Source organism: Filicampus tigris, chromosome 15, assembly GCF_054856515.1.
Source record: "Filicampus tigris isolate MCC_2025a chromosome 15, RoL_Ftig_1.0, whole genome shotgun sequence".
NCBI lineage: Eukaryota > Metazoa > Chordata > Actinopteri > Syngnathiformes > Syngnathidae > Filicampus > Filicampus tigris.
Genome location: NC_141231.1, coordinates 14,375,189 through 14,393,594, shown reverse-complemented (window position 1 = coordinate 14,393,594; position 18,406 = coordinate 14,375,189). Strand labels below are relative to the sequence as shown.

At 47.3% G+C, this 18,406-nt stretch overlaps 1 protein-coding gene across 5 annotated transcripts; it reads left to right on the top strand.

Moving 5' to 3' along the window:
* Positions 1-8: 8 nt before the first annotated feature.
* On the top strand, positions 9-18,349 carry sec16a (SEC16 homolog A, endoplasmic reticulum export factor). 5 transcript variants are annotated; one of them, XM_086053049.1, is made up of 32 exons: positions 9-109; positions 1,805-4,049; positions 4,617-5,270; positions 5,389-5,540; positions 5,644-5,732; positions 5,817-5,937; positions 6,019-6,220; positions 7,137-7,320; positions 8,210-8,352; positions 8,459-8,520; positions 8,624-8,762; positions 9,096-9,338; positions 9,424-9,521; positions 9,652-9,733; positions 10,298-10,415; positions 10,491-10,602; positions 10,701-10,806; positions 10,915-11,055; positions 11,929-12,042; positions 12,166-12,367; positions 12,473-12,906; positions 12,980-13,027; positions 13,815-13,979; positions 14,151-14,237; positions 14,308-14,364; positions 14,451-14,571; positions 14,650-14,790; positions 14,879-14,949; positions 15,164-15,235; positions 15,525-15,584; positions 17,182-17,245; positions 17,318-18,349. In XM_086053049.1, exons 2-31 carry the CDS (start codon positions 1,872-1,874, stop codon positions 17,233-17,235), a joined length of 6,450 nt encoding a protein of 2,149 aa, XP_085909175.1. In that variant the 5' UTR covers positions 9-109; positions 1,805-1,871; the 3' UTR covers positions 17,236-17,245; positions 17,318-18,349. The 5 variants fall into 5 exon arrangements, with proteins under 5 accessions (XP_085909175.1, XP_085909171.1, XP_085909173.1 ...); XM_086053045.1 differs by having other exon boundaries at positions 1,805-5,270; XM_086053046.1 differs by having other exon boundaries at positions 67-132; positions 1,805-5,270.
* The last annotated feature ends 57 nt before the right edge of the window (positions 18,350-18,406 follow it).

The window sequence follows — 18,406 nt, the reverse complement described above, 5'->3', positions numbered from 1 at the left end:
TGAGGAAGTAACTGTTGTTTGGCCGGTGACGCCGCTTGTACACGTAGCCTAGTAGGATGTGGCCATTGAAGATGGTGGCGGTGTGTCAAACTCGCTGTCCTGCGCATTTGTAAGACTTTACCTTTTCTCTGTGTACGTTTTATACCGCCCGACGATCGTACCCACATACGTACACACAACAACAAAACCGTTCATTTCAGAGTTTAATCCCCCGGTTTGACGCGGAAAGCTTAAGTGAACCCCCCTCCCCTCCCTTCTGTTAGCACAGGCTAGCTAGCGGCGATGCTAAGGAGCTCCCGAATGCTAACGTTAGCACATTGGGGGTAGTGGACCTTGGTTTAAAAATGCAATCGCCGGGTGACAAGCGACTCGGGACGGCTCGCCGGAGAGACCTCGTCGATTGAGAATTTGCAAGGAAGGAAGTTTCGAGAAGGGCCGTTCGCGAGTCGAGAATTCAGGCATCTTCCGGCGACTTTGGAGTGCCGTGTTTTGCTAGTTATGGTGTTAAGGACATGCTGAGGGGGTTTAATCTGGGGAGTAAATAACAAGAACTCCTTTCGGGAAGGTGACGTTTTGCTACTTAATAATGTATGCAAGGAGGAATATTCGAGTGGCTCCATTTTCAACAAGTGGCGGCTGATAAGAGGCTAACTGTGCGAAATTTTGTGGCCATCAGGCCAACTGAGGGGCGTTTATTCTAGAATGACATGATGTAATTGTAGTAAAGATATTAACCCGCTTTCATCCATTTTCCTTATTATCATCGTTCGATCGATTGAGCCTGACTTGTTCATGCAGCATAAGGCCAGCGACACCCTGGTCTGGTCCCCAGGGTTTATATAGACAAACGAGCATTCACAGTTAAAAGACCTTAACCCAAGCAGACCTATGGTGAGAGTGGGGCACCCTGGACTCAATTTAAGGTGGTATCTCACTGAGCGGAATGTTGGATTTGTCAACTTTTCTGACAAATGTTGGCAAAAATCATCGTTTCGCCTCTGTCGTTATCGACATCTAAAATGGTTTTCGGTAATATGGAAATGAATTATGTGTAACACGTGAAGCTTTAAAAAAACGTTATTACTTAAAGGTTGGTGCAGGCCAGCCATTTGTCTTTCACAAACTGCTTCATTCTCCTTTGCTATTTGTTTTCTTAAGCTCACCCAGATGTAGCAGACTCCTCGTTGCTTTGGTCTTTGCGCCTTGTTTCACCTGGCATGTCTGATCAATGTGAAGAATGGGTGCTGATATTTCACTAAGTGGTGAATGCGTCAACATAGAATTATGGTCACGCGGTCTCTCGCATTGTCAAAAAAAAAAAATCTTTGGCGAGGCGTCTTAGTAATGCTTCCAACAATTTTGCAAACACTCGTCACAGTTAGCAAAACAATGGATTCGCTAAATAACGGTTGCGACAAGTAAAACTGTTCGCAAAGATGCTTGCAACGTTTTACGAACCCCTATGAAACCCCACATTCGCTACGTTTGCTAGCGTTGGCTTCTCGGTGAGATCTGGGCTTTCGAGTCTTTAATCAAACTGGGATGAGTTTTGGGGGTAGAAGTCGAGTGTCGAGTCTACAGCAGACACTCACGCTCAGATTCACACCAATGGACAATTTAAGACGACAAATGGTTGTTTGTCTTTATGCGGCAAGTGATTGGCTGATGACCAGTCCAGGGTGTGCTTTGCCAGGTGCCACGTTGTACAGTTTGATTTAACAGCATCACAGGCTACTGCGCAAACATAGGTGTGGTAACGTCCACCTGTTGCCGTTTGTCAACTGCCTGTTCTTTCTCCATCCAGCTACGACTGATTTCAATTTCTTCTGTGAGATCTTCTGGATCGACTTGATCGTCACGCCTCCGCTGCCATGCAGCCCCCTCCTCGGACTGGACCCCCGGGAGCCTCCGGGCCGCCTCCCCCTTCCGGGCCGAATATGTTCCGCAGGACCAGGCCTCTCAAGCATACGGCAGCAGCTAATGCTTCAATGCCGCCCTCCAGCCAACCCATGACGGACCCGTTTGGTTTTGTTCGAGCCCCGCCTCCTATGGTTGCCGGGGGGGTCCCGGTACCGTACAGCAACTCTCTGCTCACACAAGCCCCACCCGATTCCACCTCCACGCTGGCAGGCCCAAGTCTGCCACCGCAACCGCCGACGCTGGGGGGCGTCCCAGCTGCTCCATCTGGCTTCCCGCCTTCCTCTCTGCCAGCCGTGCCCATGTTCAGCCCTCACGGTTCGGCCGCAGCCGAGGTCCGTACGGAATTCGCACCATCGCAATCCGAACAAGGTTACTTGAACTCGAGAGAGCGTCCGTCGGCCGCGGAACCGCCATCCATGCCGTCAGCCCCAGTACCAAGTCAGACATTTAATCAGGAACTCCCCGCGCGGTCTCCTCCTCAGCCGGTCCCCTTCCAGCCAGTGCCTCCTGCCGTCTCCTCTTCCCAAAGGGCCTCCGATCACGGAAGTCGCCCTCCATCCGTTCAGAACTATTTTCAGCCGACGAGTGACCCTCCGCAACAGCCTTTTAATACACAGCCGCAGGCCCAGATGTACCCTTCGAACGCCCCTACCCCTCCGACACAATTTGGGCATCCCCAGATGCCGAATCCTATTCCACACCAGAACCGCGGGAATACCCCCAGCTCACATTGGGCCGGACCACATACGACCCAACAGCATAACTCCCATTTCCAACACCAGGGCTACTTCATGCAGACCTCTGCCCCGCAAGACGCGTGGTTCGGTCAAGCGCCACAGGACCCAGCCTACCACCAAATGGGGACCGCCCCGGCACACTTGCAGCCTGAGTCAGATTCTGGATCTCCTCGTGTACCCGACACGGGTCCCCAGCATGACTCTGCCTCTGCGGCAGCTGCCTATGCCCAAGATTCCGGTACACTCTCCATGTTTTTCAACGATGATGTAGGAAACGAGGAAACCTTAGCCGGAGAGCGGAAAAAGGTCCTTAACGGTGTTCCTGAGTCCTCGCAGCCTCCGAGTATTCCGCAAATTGCGCCACCGGCCCCCAATGTTCCGGCAGATGTTCCTTTTGATAACCAAGGATCTCGTTTTCAGGACCATTCGCACATACCGTATATGAACGACGGAAACGCCGCATTACAAGGGAGGAGTCCAAATCCCCCCGAGTCCCAGTATGACCATGTTGAGAATTTGGAGTGTGTCCCGAACCAGGAAGTGTTGCCCAGTGAAATTCATGGGAGTCCTCCTGGGCTACCTGCAGCCCACGGAGTGGACACCTATGAAACGGGCCCCAACCTGGAGACTCCGGATTCCATTCCCAGACCAATGAGATCGGCCAGCGCCTCATCAAACTACAGTAGCATGAGTCACGGGAGCGGGCCTGCCGGCCGTCGACACCACGTCGGCACCTTCATTCAGCAGGAAAGCCCGCGCCTCGCCGAGGATGCTAACTCGCCCCCCGCCGCCGTCGCTGCTGCCGGAGGCTACTTTGAACAGATCGACTCTTACCCGGCTGCAGAAGCGGCCGCGCTGCCAGGCACTTCGGAGCAAACCTGGCCCACCACGCCCAGCCCCCCAAAACCGACAGGCACCTTCCAGGCCAGTGCTAACAGCTCGTTCGAGCCCGTCCGATCACACTCGGTAGGGGTGCGCCCCGCTGAGGTCGATAGAGCCAAAATGGTGGCCGAAGGTAGCGCGGATCCTACGCCGGGCAATCTGGAGCAGCCACCTGATAACATGGAAAATATTTACGGGCCAGGTCACCCGCTGCCTATTGGTGCGCCTCACCTGCCCAACCCCGTGGTTCAGTCTCACTCCCGACCGTCATCGCGTGCCTTTGGCGCCAGTCGTCCCTGTGAGAGCCCTGCCACGACTTTGTGGGCCCAGGGTGATCCTTCCAGCTTGGCCGCTAGCATTGTCTTGGCGCCCGCTGCCCCGACTGTTCTGGCTCCACTCAGGGAGCCCAGCGCAGATGTCATACAGCCTCCGGAGGATGGCCCGCTGGATCTTCATCCTCCTCAGAGAATCCCGCCGCAAAATTCGGAGAACTTAGAGAACCCGCCGAAGGTGAGTGAGGTTGACACGGCTGAGTCTCAGGGCAATCTGGGCTACGCGTCTCTCCTTGTGTCTGAATCGCTCCAGCAGCCTGTTCTGATTGCACCGCCCGTGTCCAACTGCGTGATCCCCCCCAGTACTTTTGCCCAAAGTGCCAGTGTAAGCGCACCCCCTGTGAGAACACTCGGACAGGGTGCCAATATATCCCCCCGTGCGCCTGTTTTTTCCCCCAATCAGAATCCACTTGGACCACCTGCTCTCACCTCAAATCCAGTCCCGCTTAATCTGACTCGAGAAAGTGCCGAAGCAGCATCTTCCGGAATCGCTTCGGCGCACACCCGCCCGGCCCGCCCCTCTTTTTCTCGTGATCATTCGTCGGGTGGAGACCCCACCGACTTTGCTCTCCCGGTTAATCCGCCGACTTCTCTTGCAGCTTCTTCTGTCACCAATCACAATCAGCCCTCAAATTATGAACTCCTTGATTTTTCTATGCACCAATCACAGAGCCAAAATCAAGCATCCGGCCATCCTTCTGCTTTGCACGAGTCTCCGCAGTCTAGTAACGGATTTTACATGCAGGTCACCAAAGATGCGCAACAAGGGCTAAGAACGGACAGGAACGCTCCTGTTTCGACATCAGGCCCTCCAGCTACGCCGCAGGTCACGCCGGCGTCTTTATCATCTGCTCCAACGGTCCCGCCAGTTTCATCGCCGTCCGCTCCACCGGTCCCGACCGCTCCGTTGTCATCGGGCCCCCAGGTCACGCCGGCCTCCTCGTCAAACGCGGGGGCCCCGATGACTCCTTGCGTAAACGCTCAGCAGCCCCAACCAAACCCCGCGAGGATCTCAGAGGCAAATGCCACGGCGCAGGGCCAAGGTGATGTCGCTTTACCCGTAAGGGGAGCGCAGCCTTCCCATGGCCAGTATCCGGCCCAGATGCAAGGTCCTGCTCCTTCAAGCGTTCCTCCGGGGCCGCTCCCTCCGGGGCCGCTCCCTCCGGGGCCGCTCCCTCCGGGGCCGCTCCCTCCGGGTTCTTCCCAGCAGGCTCCCGCAGAGCCGCCCCGGCCGCCCTCTTCCGCTGGCAGCCAGCAGGGCTACGGGCCCCCGCATCCCGCGCCGGGCCAGATGTACGGAGGCTATTATGGAAACTATGGAGAGTACACCGACGGGCGAGCGCCATATCCTCCTGGTCCCTACCCACCCGGGGATCCGAGAGCTCAGCAGTATTATCAGGTATGGCTGCGAAGGGATTTCTTTATTGCTCGTTTTGCAGGTATCGAAAAGTATGACTTTTTGTGGAATTTAAAAAAAAAAAAAAAAAAAAAATGTGGGATTCTTGTTTTCTCCTCAGGAGGGACCATACAGAAGCAGAGGAGATCCTTGGTACGGCAGGTACGAGGGCCCCAACCCAGCCTACCGCGACCCAAACTATCAGTACCGAGAGCCTCAGCCGGAGCGACCCAGCTCCAGCGCCAGTCAGTATTCCGACCGGCCCCCATCCAGGTCAGCGCGACGGTCCCGTGCGGACCTGAGTTTCAATTTCAGAATATTGCCTTGCATAACGTTTGTGCTTGAGCTTTGTCCCGTTGCGTTCCTCCTCCCTAAGGCAAGGCTATCCTGACGACTATCACAGAGCCAACCGAAGTGCCTACGATGAATATTATGCAAATTACGGCAAGCACTATGATTATGCGGGTATGAAGAATTATGGAGGGAAAAAAAAAGAATATCCCGCAAGTGTGTATCTAATAAAAAAAAATCAACTTCTCGTTCCCATAGGATACTATGGACAATATGACCCCCGATACAGAGGATACTATGATCAGTCGTATTGGTCCACGTATGATGATGCATACAGAAGCAGGGACAACTACTATAATCAACAAATGTACCCCGCCAGGTATATCGAGCAAAACGTGCTGAAGCTTTGCTTTCGAGCGACAGCGGCTCGCCGATATAAAAGCAAAGATATTTCTTACAGGAAAGAAGGCTGCGATGACCAGTGGCGCTACTACCCCGGTTACGATAGCAGCTTCGACGACGACTACCGCCGGCGCGGTGGCGACGCGTACAACGACGACTTTGACCGCCGCAGCGTACACAGCGAGCAGTCGACTCACAGCGCGCACAGCTCTCATAGCCACCACAGCAGACGCAGCAGCTTCAGCTCAAGGTCCCAACAGGTACATTTTTTTTTTTTTCACTGAATGGGTCTGACAATTATTCACTTATCACAAATGAGCCGCTGAGAACTTGAGAGGGCAAACTCCACTCGCTCAATAGCTGATAGTGTAATGTAATATTTTGTATTTATTTATTTTTTTATTTTTTTTAGTTGAGCATCACGTTTAAAACAAAATGCACAAGTTTCAAAATAAAATTACCATTGAAACGCAAAAGGAGTAGGTTGAAGTTCAAAGAACTTATGGATATCCTCCCCCTAATTCACCAAATAAAATACAATGCTGCGTTGCGTATACCAACAATGGTTTACAATAATAATACAAAAAAAAAATCATAGAATTAATGAATTAATGTAACAGAAGGCACCTTATACTTATTAATGACATGACAAAATACAATTTAAAAAACTGATAGCAACATCTTTTTTTTCCCATTCATGGTCATATAAATAATATTGATGATGGAGTACGGTAAAGGGTAAAAACAGGTTCGCTACAAGCTGCAGTTTGTATGTTTTTTTTTTTTTTTTCATTTGATTGTTTATCTTCTTCTGCGTATTCATTGTTCAAAGTACAAATGTTAAATCTATCCATTTTATTTTGAAAACTGATCAATAATATTCAATTACACTAACATGCAGATGCACTGGCACCCAACAAGTGCTGAGTAGGAAAATGGACTGCCCCCTACATGTCAAAATTGGAATGATCTGGATTTAGACCAGTATTCATCTGGATAATATGCCTGACGACTGTGGAGGAGTTTAGCTCATTATCTCAGTGGACGTTACAGATCAGTCTTCGTTTTGATTTCCTGTATCTTTTTGGGACGTTTTTTTGTTTGCTGTGTCAGGAGAGTTTTGAGATTTTGAAATCTGACTTAACAAAAAATATCGTCCTGGCCTCACACTTGCAGAGTCAAGTTTACAGGAGCCAGCCAGACTTGGTGTCGGCTGTCTACGATGCCACATCGTCCACGCTGGCTGTGGACTACTCCTATGGGCAGTACCCAAACCAGACCGACGCGTCCCAGAACTACGGCCAGTACCTCTATCCCTCTGAGTACACGGCAGACGGCACCTGGATCTCCCCGGAACAGCGTGAGCATAGCGTCTTGCAGAAAGACTACAAGACTACACACTGTCTCTCTCTCTATCTCTATCTCTCTCTATCTCTATCTCTCTATCTCTATCTCTCTATCTATCTATCTCTATCTCTCTGTCTCTCTATCTATCTATCTCTCTATCTCTCTATCTCTCTATCTATCTCTATCTCTCTATCTATCTCTATCTATCTCTCTATCTCTATCTATCTCTCTATCTATCTCTATCTATCTCTATCTATCTCTATCTATCTCTATCTATCTCTATCTATCTCTATCTATCTATCTCTATCTATCTCTATCTATCTCTATCTATCTATCTCTATCTATCTCTCTCTATCTCTCTCTCTCTATCTATCTCTCTCTATCTCTATCTCTCTATCTCTATCTCTCTCTATCTATCTCTCTCTCTCTCTATCTCTATCTCTCTCTATCTCTCTCTCTCTCTCTCTATCTCTCTCTCTCTCTCTCTATCTCTATCTCTCTCTCTCTCTATCTCTCTCTATCTCTCTCTATCTCTATCTCTCTCTCTATCTCTATCTCTCTCTCTATCTCTCTCTATATCTCTATCTCTCTCTCTATCTCTCTCTATATCTCTCTCTCTATATCTCTCTCTCTATATCTCTCTCTCTATATCTCTCTCTCTATATCTCTCTCTATCTCTCTCTCTCTCTCTATATATATCTCTATATCTCTCTCTCTATATCTCTCTCTCTATATCTCTCTCTCTATATCTCTCTCTCTATATCTCTCTCTCTATATCTCTCTCTCTATATCTCTCTCTCTATATCTCTCTCTCTATATCTCTCTCTCTATATCTCTCTCTCTCTATATCTCTCTCTCTCTCTCTATATCTCTCTCTTACGTGAGCAACATTTTCCTTCTAGCGCCGCCTCGTCCGGCCACCCCGGAGAAGTTCACCATGCCCCACCGTTGCGCCCGCTTTGGGCCCGGTGGTCATCTCGTCCAAGTTCTGCCCAATCTTCCCTCAGCGGGACAGCCTGCCCTTGTTGATATTCACAACTTGGAGGTACGTTGTTGTTTTAATCTTAGTATGTCACTGAAAATTGGAAGAAATGTTTTGTGTTGTTTTGGTGCAGTTTGCCGTTGAAAATTGGTTAATGTGGACTTTTCAGACAATGCTGCAGAACACTTTGGATCAGGAAGAGCTACGAGCTTTCCCTGGGCCGCTTGTTAAGTAAGTGTTTTGGTCGTTTCTGTTTTGTTTTGTTCTTTTTTTTTTTTTTTTTTTTCCCGTTACCTTTTTTTTCCCCCCTAACGTTTGACGTCACCGCCTTTAGGGAGGAGACCCACAAGGTGGATGTGATCAAGTTCTCCCAGAACAAGGCGCTGGCATGTTCCCATGACAACAACCTCTTAGACAGAGACTCCGCCCGCCTACTTTGGGACTTCATCGTGCTGCTGTGTAGACAGAACGGGGTAAGGTTGTCGTAGTCGACCCAGCGGAAATTAGTTACTTATAGACACTCCGCCGATAATTGTTTCTGAATGCCTATATTAATAGTTTAAAACTTAAATTCAGCCAATACTATGATTAAAACAAAAAAATGCATCATTTTAAACTCATCTTATATTTCCTTAAAAATAAATGGCTTGCAGATCATTTGATAAGATGATTTTCAGAGAATTTCACCGGAGGAGCGGACGAGTATGGCGCCGCCGCCGAATTGCAAATGAAGGTTTAACAGAAAGGGCGAAAAAATACAGTTAGTGTCATGCCATGTCTCCCAACGTAACATTTATATCCCCCAGACCGTGGTAGGCACCGACATCGCCGACCTGTTGCTGAAGGAGCACCGTTCCGTGTGGCTGCCGGGCAAGAGTCCAAACGAAGCGAACCTGATCGATTTCAACAACGAGCCGCTGGCCAGAGCGGAGGAGGAGCCGGGGGCCGGGCCGCTGTCCCTCCTGTCGGACACCTTCATGACGGTCCCGGAAAATGTCGGAAAAGAAACGGAACGCTTCCGGGAGCTGCTGCTGTTCGGTCGCAAGAAGGTCAGAGCTAACCCCTTGATGCGGTCTGCTTTTTTTTTCTCCACGCGCCATCTGAAACGGGGCGTCTTTTTCCGATTCTTGACAGGATGCGCTCGAAGCGGCTATGAAAGGAGGTCTGTGGGGTCACGCCCTCCTGCTGGCCAGTAAGATGGATAACAGGACGCATGCGCGCGTCATGACAAGGTGACTACGATCTCACCTTTGCCTTTTTTGCAGGACACATATTGAGGCACATGAGTTCGGCATTATTATTTCATAATTCAGAGCTATTATTCCATCGATTAGTCACCCCCCCTCCCCATCTGTTTCACAGGTTTGCCAACAGCTTGCCAATCAATGACCCTCTCCAGACGGTCTACCAACTCATGTCGGGCAGGATGCCTGCATCAGCTACTGTAAGTTATTTTTTAATTTAACTGTATGTAGTAGGGTTGGGAATCGATGGGTACCTCACGATTCGATCCGATTCAGATGCCCGCGTTTCGAATTTATTCCGATTCAGAGGCCTATGATTCAATTCGATTTTACGAGGCATCACTACGTTGGCTTGCATTTTACGGTCCATGTAAAACACTGGTCCCCTTTTTTTTTTCTTTTTTTTTTAAAAATAAAAAACTCGCAAAGCGAAGATTTCACACTTTGGCTGCGCTCGTATGAGGTTTTGCTTGTTCCGCCATCTTGTCGAGTGTTAGCTTAGCCTAGCGCGGACATCTCGCGTACAAACGCACGGAATGGCTTGCGCGTGCTTTTAATCGTTTAACAAAAACATTAAATATTGATTATTAACACCTATGAATCGATTCAGAATCTTTATAATACACCAAACGATGCATCGAAAAAACGTTTATCGTTCCCAACCCTACTTTGTAGTATAAATTACAATGGATGGCATATTTTCGGCATACAGGTGTCAAATCGTTGTTTTTGTTACACTTGACGTGTCTGGTGTTTTTGCGCAGTGCTGCGGAGAAGAGAAGTGGGGTGACTGGCGCCCTCACCTGGCCATGGTGTTGTCTAACCTCACGCACACTTTGGACCTGGACTCTCGCACTATCACCACCATGGGAGATACTCTTGGTAGGCGGGAACTCCCAACTGGACGCATTTTGCACCCATCAGCACGGCAATAAGAAGTGTTTGTGTTTGTGTTAGCTTCAAAGGGGCTGATTGACGCGGCGCACTTCTGCTACTTAATGGCTCAGGTGGATCTGGGCGTTTACACCAAGAAGAGCACCAAGCTGGTTCTGATCGGCTCCAACCACAGGCGAGGAACCGATGCGGCTCTCTGTGTTCGATCATCCCCCCCCCCCCACGACGTCAACGTTTTTTTACGCCAAATCTATTTTTGTATGTTCACTCCAGCTTACCCTTGTGCCACTTTGCGACCAATGACGCAATCCAGAGGACGGAAGCCTATGAGTATGCACAGTCTCTGGGCTCCCAGCCTTGCTCCCTGCCCAATTTCCAGGTATTTTCTTGAAAGGATTCTCGGCAGTGCGAACAAGGCGGCACGTGGCCAATGCGCGTCCTCGGTGAGTTTCCGTGCCGTTCACAGACTTTGGATGCGTCTTGTTAGGTCTTCAAGTTGATCTATGCAAGCCGTTTGGCTGAAGCGGGCTTGAGCGCTCAGGCATTCCACTACTGCGAAGTCATCTCCCGGACCGTCCTCGTGCAGCCATCCTGCTACTCGCCCGTATTCGTTAGCCAAGTCATTCAGGTCAGCGCCTTCCCGGGTCTCTAAAAAATAATAATTTAATACTTAAAAAAAAAAAATCTGATGGCCGATGATAAATCAATTTAAAACTACGTCAATTTCAAGGAACTATTTATTGACGTTTTCCGTCACCGTAACTTTTTAAGAGATTCGACCGACCCCGGGAACACTCTACACCTTTTTGTTTATGTTTGAAAACAAAACAAAGATAAGTTGAAACTTTAACATTTCTGTCGTTTTGAAATTTTGGATGACTTTTTTTTTTTTTTTTTTTACTGTTGAAAACTGTATGGAGCTATTATTTAAGTTTTCATTTAACTTTTGAAGACATGCTGAAGGACCCCGAAGGAGCTCCCTTTTTGTTCAAATATGACAACATAGATGTACATTGGCGAACATTTCTAATAAGAATAAATTAACATTATGCAAATCTGAAAATGTGTTCAATAAACATGCTTAAATACGTTTCAACGAATAATTTTTTTAATTTGTTTTTTTTTTTTTAAAGGTTTTGATTTCGGCCTCCTTGACAACTATTAATTGGTATCGGGCCTGAAAAAAAACATCGGTCTATCACTAGTCTCTTAATCTATTTTACTCTAATAGTCTGTGTATTTAGCACACGAGTATAATGTGTGTTTAGCTTCTGTGTACACTTTAGCCTGACTATGGCGGTCATGCGGCATGTAGAGTTAATTGTATTAAAGAAGTAGTTAACGAAACACAAGCTAAACTCGGTGATTGAAAAAATCCACAAATAAAGCAAAACATTTTTTTTTTTTTTTTTTTTAGGCCGCAGGGGTTGAAGCCGGGGGGGAAAAAAAAAAAAAAAAAAAAAGTCACTACTTTGCAGTACTGATGTGTGTATTTTGACAGATGTCGGAAAAGCTGCGATTCTTCGACCCGCAACTGAAAGAAAGGCCCGAGCAGGAGTTGTTCAATGAGCCTGATTGGTTGATCCAGCTCAGACAACTGGATGGGCAGATCAAAGTGAGTGGGACGACGCTTATTATTCATTCCAACAAGCGTGGCTTGGACGACAAATAAAAAAAAAAAAAAAAAAAGCAAAAAAAAATTCCTAATCCCATACTGTCTCTATGTATTCCCCTTTAGACGGGGGCAGTTACCTACACTGACGACAGAACGAGCCCCGCACAATTCACCAGCAGCAGCCCGAGCTCGGACCTGGATCAGCCCAGTCCGGCTGAACCTTACAACATGACGCTGGAGTTCGATGGCCCCGGCCCCGACAATCCATTGATGAGCTCATTGCTGCCTGGGCCTCCCCCGCACGGAGTACAACTCATGCCTCCAGGTTTGTGGCTCACTGTAATAAATGTATTGCTTTTTTTTTTTTTTTTTTTTTTTTTTTTTTTTTTAAACCCCGTCCTGAATTAGAACACTCCCACTTTTCCGTTAGCCCCCACCTCCATCCTCCAAGACGGAACGGCCCCCCCTCAAGCCCACAGTGACATGCCGCAGTTCTACCCGGTACCACCCAGCGGGCCACCCGACCACGTTCCCTTGTCGGTCTACCCTCCGCACGATCCCGCCGCCTATGCGCCCCCCCACTTCCAACCCCCGCCCACGCAGTCGGAAATGTACCCGGGGGCTCACCAGCGGCCGGGTCCGGCGCCCCCTCACATGGGCCAGGCGCCCCCCTTCATGGCCCCGCCCCATGTTCCCCATTCGCCGGTGCAAGGGAGCCACCCGCCGCCTCAGATGCCGCCGCACGTGCCGCCATCGCCGGGGCACATGGGCACGGCACCGGAGATGCAAATCAACCAACCCGTATCCCCGCACCGAAGCTCCTTCGCGCCGCAGATGGACTTCTATGACCACATGGCACAGCTGGTCAGAACTTTTTGGGTCTTTTTCAACACCTCCTTGACTTGCAGTACTTTCAAACTCCCATCTTTCCGCGCAGGCTCCTGGCAGGAGATCGAGGACCACGTCGCAGTCTTCCGTGCACCGGGTGAGTTGGTGTTTCTCCCCTCCTGAAATGGGCCGCACAGCGGATTTTGAATCGTGAGAAGGGCTGAGTGATTGATGGGATCGAAAACGACAGTCGAATGCGATTTTCCAATCGGAAAGGAGAGGGTTTGTGGGGGGGGGGGGAATGGCTGCAACCACGCCGTGAGATCAAGCGTCTAATGTCATTGCGGTTGAAAATGAATCACATTTTATCAATCAATCAATCGTGTGACTTTGTCGGGCCGATATTAAAATGTCATTTTTAAATTGACATTTTTCAGTGGTCACTGATCTTGTTACAGCGCTGAACACATTTTTAAATCCTTCTATTTTCTTCTACGCAATACTCACGGGTAAAGTTCTATAATATTACTATTTAAATTTGCCTCAAATAATGTTTCTTATTTAAAACGCGTAAGCAGAGAACTTTGAAAAAAAATAATCACATAAAATCACAATTACAATATTGAGGAAAAATGTCCAATTTTCCAAAATCAGTACGTGTGGTAATTCTCGTTTATAAAAGCAGTCCCGGCATTGACTTCTATGTTTGCTGTTGTTTTTATACAATGACGTGCTGTATTTCTTTTTTGAAAACTACAGCTGAACAATGAATCCAATTGAAGAAAGCAGATGAATACAATGAGAAAAAAAAAAAAAATCTGACAGCAAAAAGAAAAGACACCGGCTCTGTACCACTAGCTGTATCGTTTCTCATGCGACGTCCTGTTGTCTGAAACGCATTTGCTGATTTTTTTTTTTTTTTAATTTTATTGATTTTTTTTCAGGCCTCGGGACGGCGTTCCCGCACCACCTCAGAGTCCTCAACGCACTCCGGCGGGCGCGACAGGAGCAATTCGGCTGTCAAGCAGGCGTCTCCGCCGCCTCCTTCTATTCCCGAGCAGCCTCGCAAAGAGGAGACCAAGAAAGCCAAGAAGGATTCTCCCAAAAAGGTTTCATTTAAAAAAAAAAAAAAAAAAAAATCCAGATGTTTGACTGTCATTAACATTTCAAGATGAGCATAAAATGCATTATCACGATTACAGATGAATTTCATTTCACCTTGAGTAAAATGAAGGGTACATCATAACTGTTCACTAGAGGTCCGTCTCATTTCCACACAGAGTGGCGGCGGTGTGGGCTGGCTGACCACCTGGCTTTACAGGAAGGGCAAGAACGAGGCTCACTTACCGGACGACAAAAACAAATCCGTAAGTCTCGGTTGTTGACAAAACTCGTTTCAAGTCTGCGACCGGCGTTGACGGCCATCGTCTTTGTCAGATTGTGTGGGACGAAAAGAAGCAGAAATGGGTGGACTTGAACGAGCCCGAGGAAGAGGTCTGTACTGCTTATCTGTTTATTGAGGTGTGGCGCTTTGTCGCGGGTGCTCCCAATTTTTTTTTTTTTTTTTGCCGCCCTTTTAGAGTAAACCCCTTGCGCCGCCTCCCTCTGGGTTCCCCAAGATGCCTTCCATGCCTGCTCCTCCGGGCCCCGCTGCACCCCCGGGCAGCGGCCCCCCAGTCAACATGTTCTCAAGGAGAGCTGGTGAGATGTCAACTACACACAGAAGCGCCCCTTTCCTGTCATGCAATTGACCGTCTTTTTCTCCTGCTTCCTCCTCAGGCTTGAAAAGCAGATATGTGGATGTGCTGAACCCCGGCGGAGGTGCAAAAGCGGCCGGGATGGCTCCGGCTCCTCCTATGGAACTCTTTGCACCTCTCGCACCGATGGCCATGCCCGCCAACCTATTTGTGCCTAGTTCGGGTATGCGACACAAAAACCCGGTTGCGGCGAGAGCGAAGTGTGTGTGTATTAGTGTTGCTTGACCACCGTTCTGCTGTAACTCGCAAAGATCAACAACCTCTAGAAGGCGGCGAAGGCGGCAATCGGGAGCAGACGTCACCAAACAGCTCCGTTCCACAGGTATGCGCTTTTAAAGTTTCAAATTTGAAAAAATAAAAAATAAAAATAACAAGGCAAGTGTCGTACCAAACCAGGGAGCGATTCTGAACACGGTGTTGTTTTACGTCTTCATTTAGTTCATAGCAGCGTTAAATTCGATCCTTTCGGCCCCGTCTGTTTTGAACCCGAACCCCCCGAGCTGCCGTTTACGCACATCGCTCTGAAAACCTTTCAGATGTTCAATCCGACGCTGTTACCGCCCGCCCCGCAAGGTCCTCCCGCCCTCGACGGGTCCCACTCCGGAGAGGTGAGATGATACGCCCCCCACCCCCCCACCCCCCGTCTCCAGCGAGCCGGTGACACGTTTGTGGGTGCGCGTACTGGAATGGTAGCATGTCCATTTCAAGTCTTTGCTCATCAATCTCGCTCTGTGTCGCCCTTTAATCCAAATTCTCTTCATGTCTTGTCGAAGCCGATCATTTCCACGGTTCTTCGCGCCAGCCATCAGCGCCGACTTAACCCGATGCATGGGAGATGATTAATAAGGCTGTGTGGTTTTTGTTTTCTTGTTTGTTCTCCTTCCCCGCTGCCCTCAGCTGTCACGTTCTAGCTCAATGAGTTCTTTATCACGCGAAGTGAGTCAGCATTTAAACCAGGTACCTTGTTTTGTTTATTTATTTTTTTATTTTTTCATGAGGTGTTCAACCGCTCCGCCGTCGCCTGCCCGCTCGCCCCTTGCTTGTTGCATCACTAGTTGGGCCAAATGTCGAATGTGCGATTATATGACTGCTTACCAGCCTGCATTGCTGTCTCCAGCATTTATTATAAACTACTTCTGAGAGAAAGTTGTTAAAAAAATGATTAAATTCATTGGATTTTTTTTTTTTTTTTTTTTAACTTTACTATTAAGACGTATTTGTTGTTTTGGGATTATTACGTGTCATCTGGGAACACTCTTGGCAACAGTTAAATGACTGCATTATTTTAATGGATTTATTTGAGCGAGTAGTTATTGGTCAGACTGAGGCATGCTGGGTAGTCTCTAGTTAGCGGTTGAATGAAATATGCCGGGAAGGCATTGGTGAGAGTGAAGGATGTTTAGTATTCACAAGTAAAACAATGAAGAGTACTGGGAAGACATGGGACATTGATGTGGGGGGAAAAAAAAATCGAACTTGTTGGCTTTTATTTTGAAAATGTGACGTTATTTTGAATGTAAATGAGTGGAACAGTTTCAAGTTGGAATAATTTGAATTGGTCCAAAAAATTGAATGGGGAGTAAATAAAAAAAAAAATAAGGGCATTTTAATGGTGATTATTTTTTGTTTTGTTTGTTTTTTAAGAATAGGAATGAGCTGAACAGTTTAGAATTAAAATGATGAGAATGGGTCAGAAATTGTGGAAATTAGAGGTACAGAAATCCAAATGGAAAATTCTCTATTTTGAGTTATTTTTGGGGGAAAAGGAATGAGTTGAATTATTTGAATTTGTAATAGTTTTACTCTGTCAAGAAATGTGGTAATGAGAAGTTCGTAATTTGGGGATTTTGTTTTCAAAACGAATGCAGTTTTTGGAAGTTGGATGAATCGAACTGATTAAAGCTGGAATGGTTAAAATCGTCAATGATTTTTTTTCAGAATCTTAATTTTCGGCTTTTTAGTTTGAAAATTAGAAGAAGAAAAAAAGAACAGGCGTGAGCTGAACAGATTGAAGTTGGAGTCTTTTAAATCGGTCAATTAAATGTGGTTCTGAAATGGAAAATGCTTTTTAAATGATCAATTTGGGGATTTTATTTTGAAACTGCGAAAAGGAATTGTCTGAAGTATGCTAGTGGGAAGGCATCGGTTCGACTAAAAATCATTTTTTTGTACTCACTGGTCGGATGTGAAAAACGAGAGTAAAGAATTCTGAGAAGTCCCTGGTCAAAGAGTGCAACCTGTTCGTCATTTGTCAGAAGCAAAGCCGTATTTGGGAGCCGTTGGTCAGAGTCGAGGCACACTGTACAGCCATTGGTCCCGAAAGTGAAGCATGCTGGAGACAGGTCATCAATATGTTGTGATGACCGCACGCAGCTTCATTAACCCTCCACATAGTTTGCATGGTTACTAAAAGTGTGCATTAAAAACCACGAATGATGCCAACATTTGCTTGCCTTGTCTATCCGTTATTTTGACGTGAGTTCTTTCTTGTATTTTCTTTCGGCCTCAAATACGGTAACTATGGCTGCAGCTTAACTTTTGCATGTCATTGCAGAGTCATCCGGGCCTGAGAAACGCACCTGTTGGTGGTAGCAGCGCCTTTTTATAAGCAAGTACAGGTAAGAACGTTTACAATGTCTTTTTTTCGCCGCGGTTTCGTGAAATCGTCCGTGTGTTTGTGCTTTCCACAGACGTGTGCAAGCATCAGCGGGGGGGATGCCACCGCGTCGTAAAAAAAACAAACAAGACGATGGCGACCCGGGAGCTGATAAGCGCCGAGCGGAGGTGACGTGCCGCTTTCCATCCCGACGGACGACCCAGCCGCTCTTTAATTCCTGAAAGTCTATTTTTTAAACACGCCCGTTGTTGTTGTTGTTTTTTTTTTTTTCTTCTTCTTTTCTTTCTCTCAAGCAGAACTATTACACGGGCATCACTTAATGTACAAATAAAAACTCCTCTCGGCTTTACTGTTAGCACAAGCAGTTTATCTTCTCCCTCTCGTGTCTTAAACGTGCGGCTTATTCTGGAAAGGACTTTTTTTTTTTTTTTTTTTTTTTTTCTCATATAGTGGTCTCGCGATGATGTTCTGGAGGCAATATGAGAACCACTTGTATTGTAGTGCATTGTCTGCTGTGTCATGTGTCCCCGCCCCTCCCCTCCCCCCCACTCAGCCCTAAAAGGAACCAGAATTGATGTGAGGATGCTGCATGTTTCCACATATTTATTTAAAAGTCCTCCCGTCAATCAAACGACTCAACTTTGAAGTCCAAATATGTCATGAGCGAGCTGTGACTGGCAGGAATCATGAACCACCTTGTGCAAAACAAAACAAAAATCTATCCAAATGTTTGTATATCAGATCGATTGTATTTATGAGCTGTAGGCATAAAGGTATGTATGTGTGTGTGTGTGGAGAACAAATTTGTGTGTGATTAGCTTTGATTTAGCGCAAATGTCAACAATTCATGTTTGGAAAGACCTCTACAAAAATCCACATTGTGAAACGAGAGCAACTTGTACTTGTAAGTACACAAACTAATTTGCTAACGTGATTTTTAATGGACTTACTTACTCAGTACCCAACCCTTCAACTCACCACCTATTTAATTCCATTTTTGTTTTGTAGACTTGATTTGAAAAGGTTGCCCTTTGTTTCAGCAAATGGATAGTGTAAAATGCAAGAAACAAAGGCAAATACTTAATAAAGGTATTTTTGCGCTCAAGCACTTTGAAACGTGTCGGTTTTCTTTGCATACAGGGTGTTCTTTAAATGGTTATTT

Excerpts from the sequence above, each read along its gene's own strand:
- sec16a (XM_086053045.1), top strand. The coding sequence starts at position 1,872 with ATGCAGCCCCCTCCTCGGACTGGACCCCCGGGAGCCTCCGGGCCGCCT. Across the intron at positions 10,416-10,490 it reads CACCATGGGAGATACTCTTG|CTTCAAAGGGGCTGATTGAC; the intron begins GTAGGCGGGAAC and ends TGTTTGTGTTAG. Across the intron at positions 14,950-15,163 it reads CAAACAGCTCCGTTCCACAG|ATGTTCAATCCGACGCTGTT; the intron begins GTATGCGCTTTT and ends AAAACCTTTCAG.